The sequence below is a fragment of the Prunus dulcis genome, chromosome 2 (genome assembly GCF_902201215.1).
Source record: "Prunus dulcis chromosome 2, ALMONDv2, whole genome shotgun sequence".
NCBI classification, from domain to species: domain Eukaryota; kingdom Viridiplantae; phylum Streptophyta; class Magnoliopsida; order Rosales; family Rosaceae; genus Prunus; species Prunus dulcis.
In genome coordinates this window covers 14,543,140-14,557,280 of record NC_047651.1, presented here as the reverse complement: position 1 = coordinate 14,557,280, position 14,141 = coordinate 14,543,140, and the positions used below count along the sequence as shown (strand labels likewise).

At 39.3% G+C, this 14,141-nt stretch overlaps 1 protein-coding gene and 1 long non-coding RNA gene across 2 annotated transcripts; both read right to left on the bottom strand.

The window, feature by feature from the left end:
- Positions 1-4,867: 4,867 nt before the first annotated feature.
- Positions 4,868-5,423, bottom strand: LOC117620062. Its single transcript, XR_004584661.1, has 3 exons — positions 5,330-5,423; positions 5,088-5,228; positions 4,868-4,942 (listed from the first exon to the last, which is right to left on the bottom strand). It is a non-coding gene; the product is annotated as an uncharacterized LOC117620062 (long non-coding RNA).
- Positions 5,424-6,285: 862 nt separating this feature from the next.
- On the bottom strand, positions 6,286-9,452 carry LOC117618211. Its single transcript, XM_034347814.1, has 8 exons — positions 9,435-9,452; positions 8,067-9,377; positions 7,664-7,926; positions 7,399-7,561; positions 7,215-7,319; positions 6,990-7,130; positions 6,717-6,902; positions 6,286-6,626 (listed from the first exon to the last, which is right to left on the bottom strand). Exons 1-8 carry the CDS (start codon positions 9,450-9,452, stop codon positions 6,429-6,431), a joined length of 2,385 nt encoding a protein of 794 aa, XP_034203705.1. The 3' UTR covers positions 6,286-6,428.
- Between the last annotated feature and the right edge of the window lie 4,689 nt (positions 9,453-14,141).

Below are 14,141 nucleotides of genomic sequence, written 5' to 3'. Positions count from 1 at the left end.
GAACATTTGCTTCATCCGAAATCACCATCAAATATCAATATGCAAGGGATCACATTTGAAATAAGAGACTAACCGGAATCGACTAAAGCCCCAACCTTCAATCAACAGCTTCTCAGCGTAACCTTAGTCTTCACACCAATATCAACAGCTACGAATTCACGTAATAGCAAATCCTGAACTTTCGCAGACCCTACGCTTCTCTGAAAAAATGAAGGCCAACGCACATGGAATCAAAACGTACCCATAAGATGTTTTACGAAAACATAACAACCCGGAAATGTAAACGCTGCCAATTTCAGTTTAAATCGTTTGTGTACGTGAAAACACTCAAAGCAGACCGAACCCACTCTAGGAAAGAGTTCAATGGCTTGGATTCGGTCCCATATAACCAGACCCACAATGGGATTTGAAGGTAAAGCCGAATTCTGGTTTGGATACCCGAGATTGGGAAATTTCGGAGCTTGGTTAGGATATCCCTGGCCTTGTGGTTCCCACTGGTTAGTGTTTGCCTGTTCATCGAAAGGCCTAGGATCGGACGGCGGGGGCAGCTGCTGCGGAGGGGGCCTCTGGTACTCGTTTGGGACCGTAGAGGTGTGTAGGGTTTTGGCTATGGTTAGGGTTTCTAAGTTGGTGATGTTGATGGCGATGGTGTTGCTGCCGTGAGAGAAGGCAAATTGAGAAAGATGCAGAGGCCGTACCTTACAGAATTATAACAGTGCTGGGCTTGGTGCGCGTCGAATCGCCATGAGAGACGCCATTTCCTTTGCCTCCCAGAGAGGACAGAGAGATTGTAGGTGAAACCCGAAAATGGTCCTGCGCTGCATCCGTATGATGTTTCAGAATTTTCGAATTTTCATTGGGTTTGCTCCACTGAGGTTCTAACTTGAAGAATGCAAGGCCCGGGTCCTGTTCCCTAGGGCCATTTTAAGCCCCTTGGAAGAGTCGGGTCACTTATACATTTGTAAGGAGAAAATTGTCAAATTGTCACAAGTGGGTTTCGGGTTTTCAGCCCCACAATGGATTGGGCTTTACTGTGAAAGTAGAATTGGGTTTGGGCTTTCATCATCAACTTAGAACTCTCATAATATTTTGTGATCTGTTTTGCCATAAAACTAGAAACAAAATTTAAGTAAATGTCTTTGTCCTTTTACTTTCATATATTTTTATATTACTCAATTTACTTAAGTTTACAATGTAAATAAGGAAGTACCCCCAATTTGGATTCAAATAAAAATACTAGAAAATCAAATTCCCACCAAATCAAAATATGAAAAATCAGTTTTAGTGCAAAATACGATATAGGCTAAAAATGATGCCTCATTAAGTCAATATATACTTCATATGAAAATCCCATAAAATCAAATTTTCTTATATGATGTGTAAGGAATAAAAGCCCCCAAAAATTATCTTGAGAAAATGATTATTCCGAAAAACCATTTTTCATACTTAGCCAATATTGCACCTCCGCTTAAAAAATTATGGGTCCGCCCGTGTCTATAAATACCAACCAATACTCTTCACTTTTAACACCAAATCCTCATAATTTTTTTTTCTATAAATACCAACCAATACAACTAATAAAATAAAATCTTATCCGATATGAATAGTATTGACACGTAGTAATCCAAAAATCTTATCCGAAAATATTATCCAAATTAATTGTTTAAGTAAAAAAAAAGTTGTGAAAAAACAACAAAATGAATAGTACTTGCCCTTAGCCATGGCAATGGGTGGAAACACAAAAAACTATCTGCAAGGGCAACCACTATTCACATGAATAGTGGCTGCCCTAGCTCCCCCCCTTGCCATGGCTAGGGGCAAATGGGTGGAGTTGCTCTTACATTTAAAAATTACTTGGGTTGCGCAGTAGGGATAGTAATAATTGAGTTTGGGCTTTCTGGTTACAATTGAAGGGGTTAGGATTTAGGGTTTATGCACTTGTATTTACGGTTATAATTGAAGGGTTTGGGCTTTATGGAGCGTATGAATTGGTTTTGGGGTACATGATTAAAATTCAAGTGTTTAGGGTTTGTGGTTTATGCGTCAAAGTTAAAATTGAAATGGGTTGAGCTCACAGTTAAAATTGAGTTGGGTGCAAAGGCTGTTATGGATCATATTAATTGGGGTTGGCTTGTAGGGTTAAAATTCAAGGGTTACTATTTTATTTTTGGATTAACAGTTTTGAATTTTGCTTGAGCTTTATGGTTAACATTGAATTGGGTCTGGGCTTTTGGGGGCAAAGTATGGTTTATGGTAATTTTGAAATGGTGTTAAAAAAATTGTATGGCGGAGTTTATTCCGAATGGACAATTGTACCCCTACATGTTTCTATAAAACAGCCTCTCATGTCCAACCAAATTTCGAGCATATTATCATACACACTCTAACGTATCTATCTTCACCAAAAGCAAGGAAAAAACGGGGTCATTGTTCAACAAAACGGAAGGTTCGCTTTCGTTTGGAAAAATTCAACGCCCCGCCGAAAAAGGGGGCCAACAAACCTACTCTGTCCAACCAACGGGCTATTTATTCAAACGAACGTCGTCCTTTCGTTCCTGAAGAAAAGTTAAACATTCACCCAAACAAGCTCCCCAACCACTTTACTTTTTCAAACAAATGAGCTACTTGTTTACAAGAACGCCACCAATGCGTTTGTTAAGGAAAGGTATCTGTTGGCCGAAAAAATATACCAACGAACTTACTTTTTCAAACAAACGGGTTGTTTGTTCATCTGAGCGCAAGTAATTGCTTTGGTTCATAAAAAGTTGACGTTCCACCGAAAACGGTTCCCACGAAAAGTACTTTTCATAACCAACAGGGTATTTATTCATATGAACGCATTACCTGTGTTCCTAGAGAACAGCTCTCTGTTCGCGAAAAAATCTCCCCAACGACCTTACTTTTTCAAACAAATGAGAAACTTTTGAAGACAAACGCTGGTGGTGGCGTTTGTTCAGGAAATTTATCTGTTGGCCGAAAAAATATACCAACGACCTAACTTTTTCAAACAAACGGGCTGTTTGTTCATTCGAACGCAAGAGGTTGATTTAGTTCAGAAAAATTCGACGTTCCGGCGAAAATGAAGGCCAACAAACTTACTTTTTCAAACCAACAGAGTATTTCTTCATACGAATGCAGTACCTGCGTTCGTGGAGAAAAGTAACCCGTTTGACCAAAAAATGCCCCAACTACCGCTCTTTTTCAAACAAATGGGAAACTTTTTCAGTACAACGTAAAATGTACGTTGGTTGAGGAAAGTTTTCTGTTCGCTGAAAAAATATACCCAACAACCCTACTCTTTCACACAAACGGGGTGTTTGTTAAGTGAACATAAGGGTTGTGTTTGTTTAGTAAAGTTACCCATTCCCACAGAAATGGGCCCCACTAGCGTACTTTTTCAAACAAACTAGGTGCGTCTTGAACCAAACAGAAGAGGGTGCGTTGGTTCAGAAAAATCCCACGTTCCCCCGAAAAAGAACCCCAACAGAAAAAAAAATTTAAACAAACGTTATTTGTTTTCATACTAACGCAAGGAGTTCGTTCAATGACGAAAGTTACCAGTTCGACGGAAAAAGGATCCAACGAACTCACTTTTTCTAATAAACGTGGTCTTTGTTCAAGTTAACGCAAGTGTTGCGTTCGTAGAGTAAAGTTGACCGTTCCCCGGAAATATGACCCCAACGAACTTACTTTTTCAAACAAACGAGGTATGTGTTCAACAGAACTTAATGGAGTGTCTTCGTTTAGGAAAATTCGACGTTCCGCCGAAAAAGAAACCCCAGTCCAAACTACAAAACGACCAAGTACAACGAACCAGGGTAAAATGAATGATTATTTAAGGACTTACTTCCTCTACATTTCAACTCAAAGACTTCCACCTATTTTGTACTTAATCCATTATTGAAACACAATCTGAGAGACAAAAACAGAAAACCCATACAATGTCCCATTCAATGGTTGGTAGCTCAAGAGGCTCCACCACACCTAAGAACAAGAGGGTGGGTGATGATGGTGTTAATTCATCGAATTATGTCCGCCAACAAGTCAAACGAGCCCATGATGTCACGAAGCCTCCCACCGAGGCTAGTAACAACATCTTTGATGAAGGAGATTCAACGACCAAGTACGAGCTTTACAATGGCGGGATTGAGGTAGGCTTTGAGATGTTTAGGAAATACGCAAAGCTTGTTGATGGTGGTTCAACTAAGTGGGACAAGATCCAGGTATACGAAGCAATTGCTATTTTGGAGAAGCGAGCTCCGTGAAACACCGGTATTGTATGATGAGCGACTGGTGTTGGTTGTCATCATTTCTGATGTCATTTCTGATGTTATAATTTCAGCCATAATATCGCATGTTAAATGTTAGAATCGGTATGGTAGAATAGATTTAGGGTATAAAATGTACAAAAAAATAACCCCAAAATATGGTTACGACACCTTTATTATCAATCTAGTAGGAACTCCTGTTTGGTAAATGAAGTCGGGGCTTCAATACCCTTCTATCATGTTCCCATTGGGGCAACAAAAAAACTCAGGTGTCCAATGTATTACGCGAAGTATATAACGTCCAATTGGCCGTCACGTAATGCAATTGTCCATGATATACTGCAAACACAACGTCCCTGTATGCAAACAGGAATAAGTACATGCAATTGCACAACCTTAACCATCAACCTTATGTGCATGCAGTTACAGTATATGGAACAAATAATAATAATAATTTACTATTTTTTTAGTTTTATATTATTCTATAGATAATATGTCTATTTTATATAATTCATATAGCAATATATATAATATAGAATTTATATATTTGTGACCTTTTTATTTTCTACTATTTCATATATAGTTTCCGAAGACATATAGAGCCCTTCCGGAACCCCTTCTTTCTTCTTGAACATCACCTTTTCCTTTGCCTTCTTGAAGTCTATATGTGTCACCTGATGCACACAATTTAAATGTAACACCCACATTAATTACAATGATTAAGCAACCAGTTGAATCAAACACAGTAAGAAATGATAAACAAATTTCAGAGATTGAAGATGGGGAAGGGAGGTTGGAAGATCAAAGTGTCTTTCTCACCTTCATACGGCGCTCTCTAAAAGCAAGCAAACCAGCTTCAGTACATATTGCCGTTATATCAGACCCAGAGAACTCATCCTTGGTCATAACAAATTCTTCTAAGTTGACATCATCAGCCAACATCATCCTGGATGTGTGAATCTGCAATCAATAGATCCAATCATCGTTACTCACAACCATAAAAACTTGGCACGTTTCATGTTGAATTTGTTTATTTCTTATAAACAGTCGTGTCAATTTACCTGGAAGATGCGCCTCCTTGTTTTGATATCAGGAAGAGGGAATTCAATCTTCCTATCTATTCGGCCAGGACGAAGCAAGGCTGGGTCAAGACTCTCAATTGTATTTGTTGCCAAGATGACGTTGACATCTCCTCTTGAATCAAACCCATCTAACTGGTTCAGTAACTCCAACATGGTCCTCTGAATTTCACGTTCACCACCTGAATGGGCATCATACCTGCAGACAAAAGATCATCAGGAACATTTGATTAACAGTAATTTACAATCTTTTCATCAATGTTGAGCGACTTGCAGATGACCGCTTAACAGTGAATTACTAAGTATCATCTGTAGCAGCCGAATGGAGACTGTCTATGCAACTAAGTATCACAGTCTGATTAGGTTTCGAGTACAACAAACAAAATCACAAACTAAATTGCCCACATTTCCCAAACCATTTATCAAAGCTAAATTCCAATTTCCTATCAACAAGAGCTAAAATTAACAAAACCAGCATCAAAAACCCCAAAAACCCAATACCCCAATTACCTTATTATGCATCAAAATGGCACAACCAGGCTCGAGCTCGTCCTTATCTACAAAGGACAAAATCCCAACATAGTACTGAGGCCCAACCGAAGACGAAACAATGGCATGGTTTTTAGAAGAAGATTCTATATAATTTTAAATTCTAAACAAAAAATTTGATTTCATATTTGTAATTCGTTTGCTTCAGTTGTTTAGAACAAATCTGAAGTGCATCAACAATGAGTCTTGTTATGGTAATAAATCAATATTAACTTATATTGATTATATCTCAATTATATCTAAATACAAAGTAATAGAAATAAAATAGAATTATAGTGGATGAATCTTCAAACAAGACACATACCGTAGCAAACAAGTGAAACTAGGCGGTTCGATCTGGTCATGAAATGTTTCTATGTCGTCAAGAAAACCAAAAGACCATTTCTAAGCGAATAATGGAATTACATCGTGTCATGCAATTGCACTTGCTATACTACAAAAGCACCCTGACTGTGCGCAAATAGGGATATATACATGCCATTACACCTAATTTGTACACTGTAAACCCTTATCACCTACTGTCAAAATGAATCTACTTTGCCTGGGAGCGTGTTATTGGCTTCCTTGCGATGGGATGATGAGGGATGAAGGGATCCTTCTGTTCGACCAACTTGTCAAGTTGTTCGTCGACAACTCTTCGAGCGGACTCCCTTACTTCCTTTAGACGCCGGTTTCTTGGGTTCTTCAGCAACGATAGTGCAATGCGAACGCGCTCACTTGCATGTTGAAACTGCAAATAAAAAACAGCCCGTCAAAGATATGATAAACAAAAATATCAGACATTTGACAAAAGCATGAAACGATATATATGCCGACTCACTTTATTTGAACCGTGTGATCTGCATTCAATGTCTTGTAGCCAATTCATAACGAACACACCACAATCGCATCCATTTACTTGTCTACGGGCCTTGTCAGTTCGCACAATGTTGAATTTTGCAAACTGCCATCCCTTTTCAAAATAGTTGACAATCTCCTCATTGTAAATGTGGTCCAACACTTTCATCTACAACACAATCAATGCAAATGAATTCTTAGTCGGGTTGTTAGGACAATAAAAATACAAACGGACCATTACGTCAATTAAACTTACAATTCGTTCTGCTTGTTGATAACGACCTGCGTTGTACTTAGGACCGGGGAGGCTATCCCATATTTCAACTTTTTTATCGCTAGGAAGCACCACAATCAAATACCAATGACTCCCGATTCGATCAAAAACGGGAATGAACATCTAGCAGCACAATGACTTACTTAGAAAAACATGCGTATACAAAAGCACACTAAAGATGTTCTAAATAACAACTTAAATTCTTACCTTCTCGCACTTCTTAAGCCCTACGGTGAACCGATTTGTGTTTTCCCTTCTTAGTTTGACAGCCAATTCGAAAAGTTGACCATCTCTTGTATTTTGAACTTGCTCCTACATTCACATATACTGTAAGCGTAAATTCATTTACCAAATGACAAACTATAACAGTATGCAAAATATGAATGCTTACCGCCATATATGTGGGGAAGTACCAATTCCCTGACCCCTTTTCTTGTAGATAATACACGTGTGCGTTGAGTACTCCATCATTAATCCACTCTTCGGGCCTCAAGCACATGAACTCACCTCTCGTGACATGATGTTTGTTTTCAATTTGAATTATAATTTCGTCACTACAACAGAAGAAGAAAGCAATTCTTATAATTAAATTCACGTGCGCAAGAACATATCAGGAATTTGGTCAATGGCATAATTCAACATTTGTAAGTAGTTACCTTGAAAGGTTGTTAGACCTAAAAATATAACTAAATAACTCTAAATCGGAGTCTTCTAAGTCCCCGGGTTTTAATTTGAAAGGCCCAATTTTCATCTTAGACGTCGTTGAATGCACAACCTTTCCTTTTGCGGTTGACGGGTCAACCCATGGCTCTCTACAAAGAACTCCTGGACGCCTTTCGCCCATTCGACGTGTTTTAATTCGAGTTTCATCACCACGGGCCGGTTTTGTGAACTTCCTCTTTTCCACGCCAATTTTCAACTGCGGAAAAGGGAATTCGAATATTACATTTACGAAAAAGAAAAGTTAAGTATTTTACAACTATGTAAATAAATGCATGCTTAAAAAATCTAAAAGATAACAACAAACTCGATCTTCAAACTCCTAATCGGTCATCATACCTCGGGTTCACTGAAACTCTGTCCATCCGGTAATGGCATCCAAGTATTGTTTACATCAACTACACCTTTCTCCTTTAATTTGCTAGCTTCTTCACCCTTCTTCTTCACAACACTCTCACCACCTTGATCTCGTTCTTTCAGTGGACTGTCCTTAGTTTGATTTACATCTTCATGTCCCGGATGAAGATGTTGTCTTGCGTCTTTATTGAAGGAGCTCACTTGACTCATTACCTTGTCAGTGAATTCCAACATTGACCGCTGGACCTCCGCCTGTATTATCGGCCCCAAAGTTATAGCAAGTCCTTCAACTGATCGCTTCACCTCGGCCTGTATTATTGGCGCCAAACTGACTGCAACTTCTTGAACAATTCTTTCAAGGTTTACTCTCGACACTTCATTCGTTGGATTGTGCTTTGAAACTACCCGAACGGTTGGACTATCAAACCCACCTTGCTTTCTGACCCATATAATCATTTTCCACACCGACTTATTGTCCCATGACACAATGGGATCCAAAGACTTATCAACATATACTCCACCATGGAGAATTGAATCGAAATACAGTAGTTGGAGAAATAGTAGTGACCCATTTACATACAAAACTTTCTTTGCTTTGAACGACCTAATACCTTCACATAAGAAGTTGAATCCATGGTCGGCCCAGTTCTTAGTCTCTATCTTCCCTGGGATCGTCAAGAAAGTTAAATAGTTCCCCGTCACTGATGGTGAGGAGGTCGGGCAAAGTACAGTGCCAAGTGCGAACATCACAAATCGAACTTTAAAGTCCTCATCGGCATTTTCGCACTTTTCCAATTGTTCACCTAAATCCCTTACTAATAATCTCTTGCCATTTCCACCGAAACTTTTCACTAACTCTTTCACCTTTTCATCTTCTACCAGCCACTCAAGTTCAACAACCTCGCCGGTGTTCTTAAGACCCATAACACGCCCAAACTCAACGGCACTTATTCCAATCACTTTGCCGTGCAGTTGTATAGAAGACGTATCAGGATTGAACCTTTCAGTTAGAAATTTGCATAGTTTGCGGTGTAAACGAGTGCAACACAAAGATGCCACTTTACCAAACCCAATTTCATTAATTGCTAAGCGCTTCTGATTCGACAATTTTTCCACCGTCTGATGGAATCGATCCGGGCTGCATCTACTGGTAAAACCCTTCTCATTCAGTGAGACGTTTACTTGCCCACTTGATCCTTCTACTTGCCCACCCGATAAATCCAAGGCAGAGCCATATGTTGCCTTCTCTTGAGGGTTCAATTTCCTCCATTTATTAGCAATCTCTTCTCGTTCCTGAAACAAAAAAATTTCCTCATTAAAAGACCCTATTTAATAAAATAATTACTAAACTGCCCAATCCATTGCCATCTCTCACCTTTCTGTCCAACTTTGCATTTGCCTCTTTCCCCATTTCATGTCGTTGTTTTTTCCTGTAAATCATTTATTTTTAATCAATTAACCATCACAATATTAAGCAACCACATTTCCAATTTTAAGATGTACGCGTAACTTACATGAAATTAAAAAATGCATCTCGCCCAACTCTTGATTGTTGCACATTACTGTTGCCCTTGCGTTTTCCTTTTGCTGATCCCCTTTTTTTAGCTTCCATAACTTGCGCAAATCAAGCACAACTTACTATCATGCAATTGTCTGTAGCGCCGAGAATTTGAATACTAATCCAAAGCCTAATGCCCCCTAAACCCCGTAAGCACCACAACATCACATTGCTTAATTAAAAACATACGGGGACCTGGATTTGCATACAGTAGCTTAGTAATTGCATATACTTATATGCAATTGCTCGATACTACTTGCAAGTGCATCAGCCCTCGATTATTACATTGCACAGATAATGCACACAACCCACCCATGCATTTCTCTATTGGGTCGGGATTCTTACTCATTTCAAATCCCAATACAAATCTTAACCAATCCTCACATTACACTTTCGGAACACTTTAATCCCCATAACAAATTATTCTAAAGCACAGTCAAAGCTACCTACATACCACGAAATCACCTGAGTTGCATAATTTGAAACAAAAACTATATACTGTCATTGCATTCAATGACTTGGATTTGCATACAGGCTATTAGTAATTGCATATAGAGATATGCAATTGCATATTTAGCTATGCAATTGCATTTTGAGCTATGCAATTCCACGAACATTACAACTATGGGGTTTGGAAATACGTGCATACTTTGGAAAAAAAAAACTATATAGAGAGATATGCAATTGCATGAACATTACAGCCATCAATGTCAGATACCCACTTCACCTCACGCCACTTTCAGAATCACAAACCCACCACAATTAAATCATACACAATCAGAGCCCTCATGGGTATTTATATATACAATCAGATCAAGAGGCACTATAACAACCCAGCAGAAATGCAGAGTGGGAAAAGAAATACAAAATTTGAATCATTAATTTCTGGAATTGTTCAATGAAAAAACTGAAACAACAATTCAAAATCACTAGAAGAATAAATTAAATAGAACCATCAATTACACATAACGAAAATCAACACACGAACTTACCGAGATGGAGGAAGCAGCTGGAGAAGACGAAGTGGGTTTCTGGGTTTTGGCTGAAATCTGCTCCTCAGATGGAGAAGACGAAGTGGGGGGAGCTTCTTCAGGCTGTAGGAAGCTGTGCAGCAAAGCTAGGTTTTGAACGAGAGGAGGAGATAGACAGACGAAATCGATCTGTGCAAAACTAGGTTTTGAACGAGCGGGCCTTTTTTTTTTTCCTTAGTTCTGTGCAAAGCTAGGTTTTGAACGAGAGGAGGAGATAGACAGACGAAATCGATCTGTGCAAAGCTAGGTTTTGAACGAGAGGAGGAGATAGACAGACGAAATCGATCTGAGCGGGCCTTTTTTTTTTTCCTTAGTTCTGTGCAAAGCTAGGTTTTCAACGAGCGGGACTTTTTTTTTTTTTCCTTTAGTTTAACTGGTTAACCAAAACAACCGGTTTTCATTGTTTTTTAAAAAAGGCCACGTGATGGGCTGTACGGGTGCACCCAGTGCACCACAGACGAACTCCAGAATAGAAACGTAGCGATGCGACCAAAGCCCCCAACAGCAAATGGCGGCAAAGTAAACAACCATTTGAACCCAAAAATAAAATAAAAAAATTGTAAATAAGAAAGCATTGGTTTGGTTGGCAGAGCTCTATGCTGGCATTGGCCGGCTGATCTTCACAAGCGACGGAGATGTCATTTTGCATCTGGACCCACTCACATACTCTTCTTAACTGGTACATCTTACTAAAATATGAAAATTATGAGAGAATATTTGTTTGTGAAAATTTTCTGTATATTCTTCTTTTTGTAGGAGGTTATATTTATAATACAACGAAATCTGAATAGGCAAGTAAATAATAAATTCCTAAATCTATTTGCAGTAGGAAATAAGGAATTAAAGTAAATCAATTACAATTATAATAGAAATTCTTGGTGTGTGAAGAAAGTAAGTCAATATCCACAAGTCACGTCAATACTTTCCCTAACGTTGGTGCATAGATGTCACCAATGCCAAACTGATCTAGTGAATTGTGGAATGCTTGACTGGAAATCGTCTTTGTCAAAATATCCGCCAATTGATCCTCGGATTTCACAAAAAGAAACTGAAACACTTTAGCCTCAAGCTTTTGTTTGATGAAGTGTCGATCCACCTCAACATGTTTAGTACGATCATGCTGACCCGGATTCTGTGCAATGGCTATAGCAGCCTTGTTGTCACAAAAGAGATTCATTGTGGATGTAGGTTTATACCCAAGTTCAGTAAGCAACTTTCTTAACCAAAGAAGTTCACAAATCCCTTTAGTCATGCCTCTGAACTCGGCTTCTGCATTGGATAAAGCTACTACATTCTGTTTCTTGCTTCTCCATGTCACCAAATTACCTCCCACGAATGTGAAGTAACCCGATGTGGATTTTCTATCTGTTACATTACCTGCCCAATCTGCATCTGAATAACCATCAATATTTAGATGACCATGCTTTGAGAACATAAGTCCTTTTCCAAGTGCAGACTTCAAATATCTAAGTATCCGAAGAACTGCATTCATATGGTCTTCACTTGGAGAGTGCATAAATTGATTGACAACGCTCACCGCATAAGCAATGTCTGGTCAAGTATGTGACAAATAGATCAATCTTCCCACTAACCTTTGGTATCTTTCTTTGTTAGTTAGAACTTGATCCGGATATTCTCCAAGATGATGATTCTGAACAATAGGAGTGTCCGCAGGTTTACAATCTAGCATTCCTGTGTCTGTCAACAAGTCTAAGACATATTTCCTTTGAGAGAGAAATATGCCTTGCTGCGATCGATTCCCAAGAAATACTTGAGTCCACCTAGATCCTTCATCTCAAACTCCGTAGCCAGATAGTCTTGTAGCTGTGATATTTCCTGTTTATCATTCCCAGTAATAATCATATCATCAACATAGATTATTAATGCTGTTACCTTCCCTTTTCGATGTTTCAAGAACAGAGTATGATCTGAGTTGCATTGTTTGAAACCATTGTTCTTCATTGCCATGGTGAACCGTCCAAACCATGCACGTGGTGATTGTTTCAATCCATACAATGCTTTTTGTAACCTGCAAACTGTTCCAGTCTGAGTAGTATTATATCCAGGAGGAATGTCCATGTACACCTCCTCCGTGAGTTCGCCATGTAGAAAAGCATTCTTTACATCAAACTGGTGTAGTGGCCAATCCAAATTAGCTGCAAGGGACAATAAGACTCTGACGGTGTTTAACTTTGCAACTGGAGCAAAGGTTTCTTCATAGTCTATACCATAGGTCTGTGTGTACCCTTTTGCCACAAGTCTTGCCTTGTATCGCTCGATAGATCCATCTGCATTGTGTTTTATAGTAAACACCCATCTACATCCGATAGTCTTTTTTCCTCGGGGTATAGTCTCCAATGTCCAAGTCTGATTTTTCTCAAGGGCTTTCATCTCCTCTTTTATAGCTTGGACCCACTTAGGATCTTTCAATGCTTCAGAGACCTTGGTTGGAATATGGATAGCAGACAACTGATGCACAAAAGCCTTGAGTGGTTCAGACAGCTTCTCAGTGGATACATGATTTGCAATTGGATACTTGGATGTCTTGCCAATATCAGGTGAATAACGGTTTGGTGGCTTCCCACGATTTTGCCTGAAAGGTAATTGATATCCAATAGTTTTATCATCTAAATGCACAAGTCTAGTAGGAGTAGTTACCTCAAGGATATTCTCAGGAGATTGGTCTGTTGGTACTGTTGAGTTAGAGGGGGTCTTCATCTTGTTGTTCTGTATTGTCTGTAGGTGTGAGACTCGGATCAGAAATATCTTCGCATGGATCAGGTGGGTCAGGCAATTGATCGCTATGAATGGGCGATTGGTCGCTTTTTGACAGAGAGTAATCTCGTGCTCCAGACTCGGAATGATCAATCATTTCTGTACAAAGGAGAATTTCTTTATTTTCCAAGTTGCTCCAATTCTGCTCTTCACTTCGTATCTCCCCCTGAAGTGTAGAATTGGATGATGGGTCATGGAAGAACAGCTCAGATTCCAGAAAGGTCACATCCAAAGTGACATAGGTTCGTTGGGTAGGAGGGTGATAACAGCGGTAGCCTTTCTGATGAGTGGCATAACCCACAAAAACACAACGAAGCGCACATGGATCAAGTTTGCTACGTTGATTTTTGTGGAGATGAACGAAAGCCACACATCCAAAGATTCGGGGTGTGAGTACCAAAACAGAAGGCAGAGGTCTGTGTTGTGCAAGCACCTGTAAGGGAGTTTTAAAGGTCAGTACACCAGAAGGCATGCGGTTGATCAGATGAACTGCGGTGACAATAGCATCATCCCAGTGATGGCGAGGAACATGAGCGCCAATCAGAAGTGCTCGGGCGGTTTCAAGAAGATGTCGATTCTTTCGTTCAGCAACACCATTTTGTTGTGGTGTCTGAGGACAAGTCGTCTCATGGATAATTCCATGTTGTTGGAAGTAAGTCTGAAAGTCATGATTGACAAATTCTCCACCATTGT

What these genes read in the sequence shown, in the direction of transcription:
- LOC117618211 (XM_034347814.1), bottom strand. An exon ending in GGCTTAAGAAGTGCGAGAAG is followed by an intron (nt 7,131 to 7,214) that starts GTAAGAATTTAA and finishes TTGTGCTGCTAG; the next exon opens with ATGTTCATTCCCGTTTTTGA. An exon ending in GATCACACGGTTCAAATAAA is followed by an intron (nt 6,627 to 6,716) that starts GTGAGTCGGCAT and finishes TTTTATTTGCAG; the next exon opens with TTTCAACATGCAAGTGAGCG.